The 12,522-nt window shown below is 38.3% G+C and overlaps 1 protein-coding gene across 1 annotated transcript in view; it reads right to left on the bottom strand.

The window, feature by feature from the left end:
- MOCOS (molybdenum cofactor sulfurase) overlaps positions 1-12,522 on the bottom strand; it is a 217,020-nt gene that overhangs the window by 18,320 nt on the left and 186,178 nt on the right. The window contains exons 9-10 of the mRNA XM_030446400.1: positions 6,415-6,577; positions 270-351 (exon numbers count right to left, since the gene is read on the bottom strand). Of these exons, the coding sequence (XP_030302260.1) occupies positions 270-351; positions 6,415-6,577 (245 nt within the window). The remainder of the gene's footprint in view (positions 1-269; positions 352-6,414; positions 6,578-12,522) is intronic.

Genomic DNA, 12,522 nt, shown 5'->3' on the forward strand with positions numbered 1-12,522 from the left:
AAATCTCCCGTATTCAAGTGACTGCCAAGTCACCACAGTCTTGTGCCATCCTTTCCATCCTTTTTAATGTTTATTATTTTTAGTGTTTTCTACCAGACATGCTGTGCATGTCAACTTGCCTATCTAATTTTGCCCTCTTCTAGTCCACTAAGTCATTAATTGCTTTCAACCCCCCACCTCTTTTTTTCTGCCCCTGTGTCTCCATTCAATCATGTTCTGAGGCTCACTGCAGTGATTTTCAGCTTCAGTTCCTCTCTGCTTTCACTCACCTGTGTGAACAGACTTTACTCTCACAGATCACAGCCTCTTTTCCAGTATTTTCTTCTAGTGATACAGATATTGGGTCCATGCCTAGATGGGCAGAGAGCAAACCACATTTAAAAAAAGAAAAAACACAACATGTTTATGCAGAAACATAGGGTCATGAAAAAAGTTCTTATTTTTGCACCTGTTCACAATCACAGCAGCATCCAAAATAGTTTGTGTTAAAAATCCTTCCTTCTTGTTAAAATTATACTCTCTGCCTGCAGGTGGCTCCAAATGATAATGCAAAGAGCAAAGGCTGCAGATGACCCTGGTACCCAAATCACTTTAAGGAATACACAATTTCATTTTTGAGTTACTTCATTCTCTGTGTATCTCAGGCAAAGAAACTGGCATAGAATTACTGCCTCAGTCATGTTTTTTATTGAAAGGATGAGCTTATCATTGTTGCGACTCCTCTAGCAAATCAGGAGATAAGGTTAATCACTGTTAGGTTGGGGGTTTTTTGAGTGGTGTGATAGAGTGATCAGAAAGATGAAAGACAGAGAGAAAGAGGGGAGGGAAAACGTAAGCACAGACTCTTCAAACAAATATAACGTGTCATAAAACTGCAATAATTTAGAGATAAAATGTATGGAATGCAGTAATGAAAGAATTATTCCCATCTAAGTTTAAATCAGATGAGAAATCCTTGGCAATGACCTATGTAACAATTTTTTCCATAATTTTCTTCTATTGAACAGAATAAGCCAAAGAGATGGAAAAGCTACTGGAACTTTATTGGAACTAAAAGAAAAGCTGTACTGTTTTTACTATAACTAAGAGAAAGCTGTACTATTTTCCTTTCTGTTAACTGAAAGCAGTACCATGAAATGATGAGCAAAGGGTTTATACTGCAATGTAAACAGGCCAAGAGTGATCTGTACCCCAGCTTCACATCAGCGTGTTTTAATTTCATTCATTACTTCCTATTTGTATTATTGTTGTAGAAATTAGAATCAAGCTCTAACAGCTCTGTGATATGGTGAAATTAAATTGGTTTATTATCCTCTGTAGAGTAACAAAACTTAGTTTAGATTCACTATATTTCAACTATCAGATCTGCTGCATGATCCTCTATCAACAGAGGAAGAGGTCTACTCATTTTTTAGCTAATGAAGTTATTGTACTTCAGAAGCAATTATAGAGGTGGAAAAGATAGGTTCACTTAGAAAAATAAACCATATAAGTAATAAATGCTTTGAACTCCATTGCAACAACCTGAAAAAATAAGTCAATGTCATAAACCAGAACTGATGCTCTTGTATTTTTAAAAAAAATAACTATTAGGATCATTCCTTCTGGAAAAGAAGAATTTGAAACATTTCATCCTGTATGCATCCTCAGCTGTAATATCTTTTAAAAATATTTTCTAAGCAAGGCATACTCACAACATTTCTTAAAATAGAGTCTCAGGGCTTTAAGAAGGCCTGCTTTTATATACCAGGAAGTGTACCACATTTTTACTGAACAGTACACATTTTACAGTGATGTTTAGGTCAGTTAAGCATTGTTAATTACAATTTTATTCTATCTCATGGCAAAAAAATAAAGCAGAATATTGCCAGTTACTAAAATGTAAAAGCTGTCATTCTCCATGGTCATTTGCTTGATAATAAAATTCACAGATGTGCTCACAGTATTAATACAAAAAAATATTCTTGTCTTTATAGCTCCTATTTTCAGTCAATAGGAAAAATTAGAGGTCTCTTATTTCAATAGACTGAAATATAAACTATTCATGTACATTCTTTCGTCAGTGTATGCACTTAATTTCCATTATTTTTATTGGCAGTAACACATGACTATTTGAAGGCACAATGAACTCCATAAAGTGTAATGAGTTGCTTAGTTTTGCTAGCATCTTTCTACTCAGATATTTTAAAGGGCCTTTACAACACTCAAACCTTCTCCCTCTGTGCAGTGACAAACTAATGCCCATTCTTGTCAGATTCTTGTCAGAGCAATGCTGATTGTTAGCTAAAATGGAAAGAGAAATTAGTCTACAGAAATGTATTCTCAGCTGAATTCTGTTTGGCTTACTTTCACGTCAGTCAGGAACAAGCCCAGTGTAATCTGTGCCCCATGTATTTGATGAAGAAGAAGATATTGCTTTATTCTCACTCAAATAATATGGCACATGCTCCTGCCCACCTTAAGGCTGCTGGAAGCCTAGCCACCTATCAGTCAAGATATAAGAAATCTTTCTCCACTGGGCTTATTTAAAGTTACACAGATTTTCTCAAAGGGGATACCATGATAGCAAGGGTTAGTTACACTGTTTACTAAAAAAAAGAATAGAAAATGCCTGATTAACAACCACATAGTCTAAGAAAATAATTATGACAAAATTCAGAAATGCAGTTTCTCAAACTTTACATCCTAGTCCCTCTACCAAAGTAAAGCACAGCCAGTGAGAGACAGAGCACAAGCCCTTCCTCTCCCGCACCTCCCAGGAACCAGGGGAATACCTGGAGCTCTCTGGCTTCTATGCAAGACAAATACTTTTGCAGGCATGGGAGGAAAGGATCCTAAGCCTCTGATCAGTTTTGGCCTTGCCTAGAGCCCCAGTCTGATGTCCTTGCTATGCCCAGGGATGGCAGGATCACACAGTAAGTCAGGCAGTGGGTCTGCCCACCCAAGGTTGGTTGTTAGATTGGTTATGGAGACACTTTGCACACAGGGGTTAAAGAAGGAACATGAAGCAGTGTCTCAGCACACAGAGGATTCAGCAAAAGGTATTAAAGTCGTTACTGTCACACTAAATCACTTTGACAGTTTTATTTTGTTGGACAGAGAAGACAGAGAGTATTAAACTATATTGAAATAAAACAACCATAAACAAATTTTCCACTAATGAAAAGTTCTAGAGGGAGAGGAAAGCATGTGCCTGGAGGGGGAGAGAGAACAGACTCATTATGTTTTAAAATTGGCACAGATAAAGTCTTCACCATAATCTAATAGTGTACCTGCAAAATGTTCTTTAAGAATTCTGCATAACTCAGCTACATGGGATTTGCCCCACTGGGCTTTAGGCACTTACCAGAGACACCTAATCCAGCAGCACAGTTGCCTCAGACTCCATCTATTGGAGAGAGGCACCTCCAGACAGCAAAGTGAGCTCTAGATGGAGATGACTGCCACAAGCTGCTCTCACAATGGCAGAAGCACAGATGACAGCAGAGAAACTGGTAGAGAAAGCAGAGTGATTACAGCTCTCCTTGCAGAGAAGCAGGAGGAAGGCAGCTAGCTTGGCTACAGTTGTTACCTGGTCAGCTGGGAGCTGCTGGATTTTCACGTTCAGCAGAGCAAGAGGTGCAGTGAAGATGCAGCTCAAATTTTTTCACCACTGCCGCCTCCCTCATCCACTCCTCACCACCAGAAATGTCCACATCACACGGGGAAGATCAGAGCAACTGAACAGAGAGGGTGAGGGCAGGAAGAGGAGAGGAATAGTTGGAGGAAACAAAACTTGGCAAGATGTGTGCTAAGGAAAAGCAGTTGGGGTGGGAGGCATCCAGTGGGAGAAAGAAAACTTAGACAGCAACAAAACTGGAAGAGACCTGGAGGTGACTGTAGTCAGCAGTTTAAGTGCTACAGATCTGAAATACATAGGTCAGTGAAGGCTCTGAGCTGCACAACAGCTGTCCTGGATCATCAGGAGGCTGCTGCTCCTCACTGCACTGATTTTTGCTCCATCTACACATGTGGCATTCAGCTTCAGATTCTACATTAGCAACAAACTACTGTCAGCTGGAGAGAGTGGTGACAAAACAACAGTGATTAAAATGGAACTTTAAAATGGAAAGAGTCAACTGATTCAAATAAATTCATTTGCCATGAAATGATTCAAGTGGGACATGTAACAATGACCCATGGATGTGAAAGAATAAAAGAAAAATAAAAGTTAATACCAGTGAACAAATAATAAATTTAGACTGCAGGTAAGATGAAAGAAAACAGAATAAATATTGGCACAACTTCCTTCAGATTTATCCACCAAGTCTCACCCTGTCAGTTCATATGTGTTTCCATCACTGTGCTCTTATCACTGTGCTCTGGAGTAGTCTTCCCAAAGCAAGAGAGAGCTATTCTCTCACTGCCAAGTATTAAAAAAAGACAACCACAGAACCTGCAGGTACACTATGAGAGTGAAAAATATCATTATTATTATAAAGACACCACCTTATGTGCTAAGATCATTGACACCTAGAGCCATTATACAAAGAATAATAATATTCCATTCTTACATCCTGGCTATACCAAAGCATAAATACCAACACTGTTTCTGTTAGAGCACGCTGGAGAGCTGATCAATCACTTTGGGGTGGAAAACTGATCCATAGAGTTGGTCAATCACTTCTGGATGGAAATGTTTCTCACTATTATAGGAAGGAAGGTGAATGACAGTGAAGACTAAAAAAGTGACACACAGTAAAATTTAGGATTTAAAGGTGAATTTCATCCTGGCACTAACTATGGCAAGAGACTGTAAATCTCAGTGATAAATGGGTTTCTTGGCTGTCATTTTTGTCTGAGAAAACTTCTTCCTGATTCTGAAGTGCAGATATTATTGGCAGACAATCATACCAATCAATATGGACTTGTCTGAATAATGTGGTACTAGCACGGAAAATAATTAAGGACATACTTAAAAGAGCAGAATGAAGCAATCAAAAGGCTCAAGAGAGTTTAAGCTTGAAAATGTGAAGGATAAATGCAGAAAGTATGGGCAAGACTTCACACTGAGTTTGCAAGCTAGAGGTACTGGCAGAATGGAAGAGAGGTGGAAAGGAACTAAATTTGTAGAAATAATGAGTTCTGAAGCACTTGGTAATTTAAAAGCTGAGAGAGAAGGTTGTCTACACAACTGTACTACAAACATTTGAGGTGCAAGTTGCTCCACAGAGAATTGACTTGAATAAATGACACCTTTTCAAAGAAAGATTACAAGGAAAATGGTGAAAATAGCAGTTTTTGTGTCACTGAGCCAGTCTGGAATCCCTAAGAAGAGATTAGATTGGTTTTGGAATCTGAAACACACACACAAAATCACACAAGACTAGTGGAAGTAACAAAATGTACAGTTGACAAATCTATTTTAGACAAAAGAAATCAATTGGTCAGACTTAATTTTATGGAGAATGCTCAGACAGCTGGAGAAGATAACAACTGCAATGTACAAACAGAAAGGAGTGTAGTTACAGATCTACACACAAGGGTTTCTCATAAAGAGAATTCTGAATACAGGTTCCTTTGTTTTGTTCTAGCTGCTGAAAATGTGGGCATGGGTATTATTAATGATGAAGACATTATAATGATGAAGACATACAGGTTGAGTAAATGTTAGACCCCAGGAAAATTATGAACACCATTCAGAAACATGCAAACTTGGCATTAATAGTGACTTTTGTGAAACACGAACTTATTCCAGCAGTCAGTGATAACAGCACTGAACAGCACAAAAAAAATTTGCACCCCCCAGTAGCAAGGGGCTTTCTGTAATACTTTCTGTATCTATTTTTTTTTTCCCCAGAAGAACAGAAAGGATTTTGATGAATCTAGAGAAGTCAAATCATCATGAAATATTTGCCTGCTAATGCAAGTATTTAGCTGAGCTAAATATTGCCTGGTCCTTATCTAAATTGGTACTAATTTCCACTGAATCCTTTACTCCTCTAGTCCTGCAGCTGGAAGGAGGGGGACAGCAATAAAATGGGAAGGTCTTTGGCCAAGGTGTTCAATGCCAAGGCTACTGTTCCTTTACCTTTGCAGCAATAACAGTCCCTTCAGGCTAGTGAAATTCCTGATGTGGAGAGTTAGATTAGTCAGTGCATTTCCACATCTGTTAATTCATTGCTCCTTCTCAGAGCATCCACTTTTTGATTGTGCATAGGGAGTCACTGCCCACACTTTTCCAGTACCAACAGAAAGCTAGGAAAGCTAGGATACTAGTCAGGGCTGTTTATTACAGCCACAGCTGTAGCAGAATTTATCCTTGCAGTCAGTAAGCACACACAGCATTGAGCAGTCTGGTGGGTGCATGCAGGTATCTCTGTCTAGGAGTTTGACACAAGTAATGAAGGGGAGAAAAGGATATTGCTTACCAACCTTCTGCCTGGATGACCATAAGCTTTTTGTTGAGGTCAACTGAGGGTGTTACAAGACACAACCTCGGATCCTGCTTCTGAGTCAGGCAGACTCCATTCTGGTTTACAACCATCCAGTTACGGTCATACAGCAAACCCTGGTTTCCCACTGGCCATTCTGTAACCTGCAAAGCACCAGGAGGGGATAAAAAGGTTTAGAAAATGTTAGCTGCATTAGTAGATTTATGCTGAAAAGAAAAGAGAAGGAAAATAAATGGTTAGTGAAACATTTTGAAATCAGGAAACCCCATGCAAACCAGTGTAAACCTTTAATAACAGAAACCTTAATTGCAAATCTAAGCTATCACTATGCAGAGCTGACAAAACAAAATCCAGTTATGATAATTTGTTATATATTACGATACACTTTGATTCAACAGAGCTATGAGAATGTAGAAACAAGCTCTGAAATACTCTGAAAACTGCTTTCAGTTTTATACTCATCCATTTTCTGAACCTTTTCCCCCAACAATTTTTCTTTTTTTTAATTTACAAAGTATGGAATTTTCATGGGAGTTGTATAAAACTAAACAAACAAAAACACAAGACAAATGTGAAATTCAAAATTCTGAAAAAAACTTTGACATTTTTCATGAAACTGGAACAAGTTTATGAATTAATCCATTTGAGAAAACCTCCACCACTGAGGTTTCTGGTTTAGTTAGGAGCATGACAGGTTCTCCAGATCCCCTTCCACAAAACACATTGTTTTCTTTGCTATCTGTTCTTCCATTACTTTTATAGCACTCTTTACATTCAATAGCTTATATAAACATATTGTCCTTGCTTTCATGTACATTTTTTTGGTGAAAATAACATCTGTTACTGATGCTACACAGATGGTAATACTGAAATCCAAAAAGAGCAATTTTAGTAACGCCTTTGGGTGATATTAATAACTGTCTTCTTCTTCAGAATGTTAAAATACTAATACCATACTTTTAACATAATGCTGGGTATCTAAACATATCACTTCAACTCATGTATGCTTTATAGTCACAGTTGAATACAGAGAAAATTAACTACAGATGAACTTTGTTGAATCTTGTAGAGAAGCTTAGTGCAGCTCACATGAAGTAACTGGCAAAAGACTTCAGCAAACACTGTGGAAGAAGAGATATGTCAGACACAGTCTGATTCTCTGGAGAAAAGTATGGCTAGAAGCACTGGTTAGATTAATTAAAAATCACATAGCATAAACTTTATCCAAAACCTCACAGAACCACAACATCCTACTCTTAAAAACTTGCCTAGGTTTTATAGGAGCCTGCAGCAGTAGCCTGACTCTGGTGGACTGACTGAAGAAAACTGAAGGCAGGCACTCTGAAATGAAATCTTAAAGCTGAACTAATTTGGCCACAGTGATATCAAAATTATTGAGTACAGAAAAGGCATGGAAAAAATTTAGGGATAAGAAATGTATTTTATCAATGTAGTTGGTTTATAGAAGTCTTTTTACAATTTTTAAAGTGTGCATAGATGAAAAATTCAGTAAAACCCGAAAACTTTAGGTCTGACTATCACCTGACACCACATTGTTCAAGTGCCTCAAACTGTCAGCACCCAAATGATGTCAACTTCTGCTTTGCCTTTTTAGGAGAGGAACCATAGCCCAAAGACTGTAATATAATCTGAAAGAACAGACTTTTGTCCTTGCTGGAAATTACTCTTTGGAGAGTGTAGCAGGAGGAGCCTTTCTTGCTCCTGAGGCTCGATGAGCTGCTGACCTCTCCATTGCCTCCCACCAGAGTGAGCTTTGCTCTGTGGGTGTGTGTCCCACCTTTATTGGCCCCCTGGTAATAGGGGGCCTGCCCTAACCAGGCACAGGTGGACTCACACCCACTCTTTGGCAACTCGAGGCACCTGGTTTATCTTGTTTCTCTACAGGAGAGGCCAGTATTTTTTTGTTATCCTGTATAATAAAATCACAAAATGCATTTGGACAGCTGGTGATCACCTGAGAGCTGCAAAAATTTCCTGCTAACAAATCTCTCTTCCAAAACAAAAGATCACTGATTGGTAACACATCCTCCCATGGATCCAAAAGATCTTTCCAGGATTTGAAAGACATAATTAGCAGAATAAAATAAAAGAGCAGAAAGGCAGAAAAAGAGCATGAAGATGAGGAGTCCCATCTTCCTGTTGTAAAATTATGTTGTTTTGGAAATGGACAGCACAGTTTGTCAGGAAATAGTTTAGGTGTTTGCTGACCCTGCACCGAAGAAGAGGTTTTATGAGCAAAACAAAGTATCTTCTCTTTAATCAGTGCTTCAGCTAATTCTTACATGCTTCTAGGCAGTTTTTTGAAATCTCAGCTGAAAGATTGCAGATACTTGGATACAATCAAGACCTTCCATTTAAAATGTCCCTGGTAGGTCCAAAATAAAGGCAAGTAATTCCACTCTTCAATGCAGCACATGACTACAGGTCCTCAGCACATTGTCCCCCTTCCTCTGGGAATTTGCCATTGTGTCAAGAATCGTGGATACATGTGTCTGGCAGTAAGTCTCTCTCATGCATGTTGCCTGTATATGGTGCCCTACTTCCTACACTTTTTACCTTATTGTATTGCATAGGTTGCTAGGACCCTGATAAATACAGCTGCAACATCAAAATAACTGCATACCTGCCTTGGACAGAGTCACAGATGGTCATGAAATAGAGCTGGTTTGTTCCTAGCACTGATACTGGAGATGAGCATGGAAGAACATAAACATTTCTATTCTTAGTACTTAGCCACATGACCTGTGCAGTCTGCCTTCCCCTGTTATTTCAGAGGCTGGAGGGATTGTTAAATGACTGCAAGAAATTGAATTAGAGCGGTTCAAGCAAATTCTGCCTGCTCTGTTTTCATTTGAGATGCAAGAAGGGCAGTTCAATTTGGCTCCCTTGGATTACACCTGAGATGTCTGCCCAAGGCCAGCAGAAATGACCCAGGCTGCAGGGACGATCCACATCCCAGTGGACCTCCCAGCAGCAGGAGGAGAGTCAGGGTGCTCAGATGTCACAAAATATCTATATTAAAGCAAACATTACAGTGAAGCAAAGCAACCAATGAAGCTTACAGTGAAGTAACAAAACAGGTTAGTGTACATTGCAGGAAGAAATAATGTGTTACAGAGGTTCTAACTTGATTCCCTGAATTTATCTGGCCATCTCAGACTACTGAGACGAATTAGAAGAGGGAGGGCAGAAAGAAATCAAGAACACCATGATTTCACTCATAGATGCTGGCATGCACCTTCATTTCTAGCATGGCAGATGGCCTAATCATCCAACAAAAGGTCTTTGCTACCTGTCACAAGCAAAGTTCATTGCATTATGCAGCCACTACACAGTATTTATTATCCTATCTGCTTTAGAATTTTTTTTCTTGGAATTTAAAAATATTAATTGAAAAAAACATGCTTTGTTTTGGTTTTGGTTTTTTTCCCCTGACTTTTTTTTAAAACATTTTGAGCTGCATTTTTCCATACTTCACAGTAATGTCAACATGAAGGCTAACAATTTTTGAACACATTAAAGGAATCACTAAATAGGTTTTAAATTATGCAAGTTTAAAAATGTTAGTAAGTCTTACGTATAATTTATCCACTGATCATTAGGAATTTGCATTGTGTTTTAAATTAAAAAATAATTTGTCTTCTGTGTTGAGATGCAATTTTTATACTCTGAAAACTACTGCATGAATAATAAAGTTATTAATATTTAAAGTCCTGACCTTTTTCACTGGGCACTGCTTTATGTAATTATGCAAAATTCATTGACATGAGAGATGTTCATGTTTAAAAATGCATGTTTAAAACACATTTTTATGTTGGGAAAAAAAAAAAAAAGGTGATCTGGGATAAAGTTTACCCCTATTCTTTGCTTCTTCCCATTTAATAAAACAACTGAGGGGAAAGAAAGGGCATTTATGAAGCTGAATATTAGAATATTAGAATATTTTGCTCTCTGATTCCTGAGCTGTCCGTATAAACCTCATGGAACAACACTGAATGGAAGAGCCTGTCTTGTGGCCAGGGACACTTTATGTCTGTACTTCCTACACATGCTATAGGAACTAACTACCCTGCAGTGAGCTGATGATCTTCATGCCAAGCTTCACCCTCCCAGCTGCCAAAGCACTTTGCACTCTCATTTTCTCTGAAGGTCAAGCACCTCCCATACTAAAACACTCAGAAGAGAGCAGGGAAACCAGAGTTTAGGAGAGAAGTATATTATGTGACCAAAGAGGAGATCAAACAGCTTTGATTTGGTACTCATATCCTCATTAAGTTTGTCCTCCCTCCACCAATCAAGTCATCTACCCTGCAACAAGTCAGCAGGGAGACTTCACTGGCAGATGGGCTGGGTCATGCACACACAGCTGTAATTTTCCACTGCACATATTATTTTAGACAAATCCAAGTGGTCAGCTACTTACAATAAGGTCCATTTACTACACATGCTACAGGTTTGACCTGCCATGCCAGCTGGAGGCCTGCACTTGAACTAACAAATCTATGAAATTCTGATTTCAAGTATCTTATATCATCTACAAGATAAGCAAATTTATTGCTAAACCACTTTCACCTTTCCACATCAACTGCCTTGGAGCTATCTTACCACTGGTTAAAAAGGAGATAAAATTTTGATTAGGAAAATATTTTTCTAACTTTCCAAAAACTACAAAGCATCTAAAACTATTTTACATTTAAAACATAAAATTGAATTTCAATGCTTGGCTTCTACCTCAAGACCAAGGAAACTACAAGGTACATAATCATTGCTTCAGAACTTTATGTGTTTACTAAAGTAAGGAGATAATCGATGTTAAGTGTGGCATCTGTATGACAAAGGTCACTAAGAGACTTGTAAAGGTGTAATTTTCTATGGGATTCCATCTTTGAATGGTAAAGCCTAGATATGCTGGTACAATCAATATTTTAAAAGGCAAAATGATTTTCAGGATTAGAATCCACTCAGTTGTGGTAAGGTTTCTCTAGCATGTCTTGCTGCAAACTCCAGTGCCATGTGGCATGGTTTATTTTCCCCATTCAATGCAATACAGGTTGAAGTTGAAGTAAAGACATTGATTTGTGGAGGGTGTTGCAGTTAGCAATAATGTGGGTTCTAGCAGAACTTACTTTCTGTTTTACTTTTAGCCACTAGGGAAAAAAACCAAACCACTTCTTGATTTAGAATGGGATTAACTGATTTTTACAGCTCATTACAAATGGTGGCCTCTAAGTAGCCATTTGCTTCTACAGTCAATGAGACTGACAGATCTTTCGGAGGCTGAATATAAATGTAGGACAAGTATAGAAGTGTCACTCAAGACCTTTGGGAACAAAACCTGAAGAACACCTGGAGGACAGGAAGAAAATTGGAAAGCAAATGTCTTTTTTTTTTTTTTGTAATTTTGTTTTATTTACCTAAATATTGAAAAATACTGAAAATCAATCTAACTTTTGGCTTCACCTTCTGCTCTCGTTATACTTGAAAAGCCCTTTTTCATCCTATTGATAAGGGCAACTTCTACTATTCTTTCAGAAGAACTCATGTATCTTCTATGAACTAGGTGGAAAAGCATAAAAAATGCTTTTTGAGAAGGAGAAGAATTAAAGGCTATTGATAGTGAACTCCATTCCTTTCCAAAACTGTATACAGAAGGCAGTATATGTAATTGTATACCACACTTTGGCAATCCAGTCTCTGACAGTTGATGTTCCATCTGCTAAAGAGAGAAACAGGTTTGTATGAATTAATCACCTGCAGCTGTCTCCTCTCACAGAGCTTGAAGAGAAGGAACTTGGATCAGCTTGTGGGGAACATGAGCTGTCTTTCATGAAAGGCACTTCTTACCTGCTCCTAGGCACAATCACTTCAAAGCCTTCCTAGCACTGAATGTTGTGGTATGTATCTCACAACACCAGCCTGCACAGTAAAAACAATTTAACCCCAAAGAGGCCCTAGTACTACTACAATATATTTCAGGGATTTCTGTAGTGGGCTTCTGTAATACAGCTGTAATAGCTGCAAAACTTGAACAAAGATTAAACTATTTCCACATGTGATGACTTTCTAC

The sequence above is a fragment of the Calypte anna genome, chromosome 2 (assembly GCF_003957555.1).
Source record: "Calypte anna isolate BGI_N300 chromosome 2, bCalAnn1_v1.p, whole genome shotgun sequence".
NCBI classification, from domain to species: domain Eukaryota; kingdom Metazoa; phylum Chordata; class Aves; order Apodiformes; family Trochilidae; genus Calypte; species Calypte anna.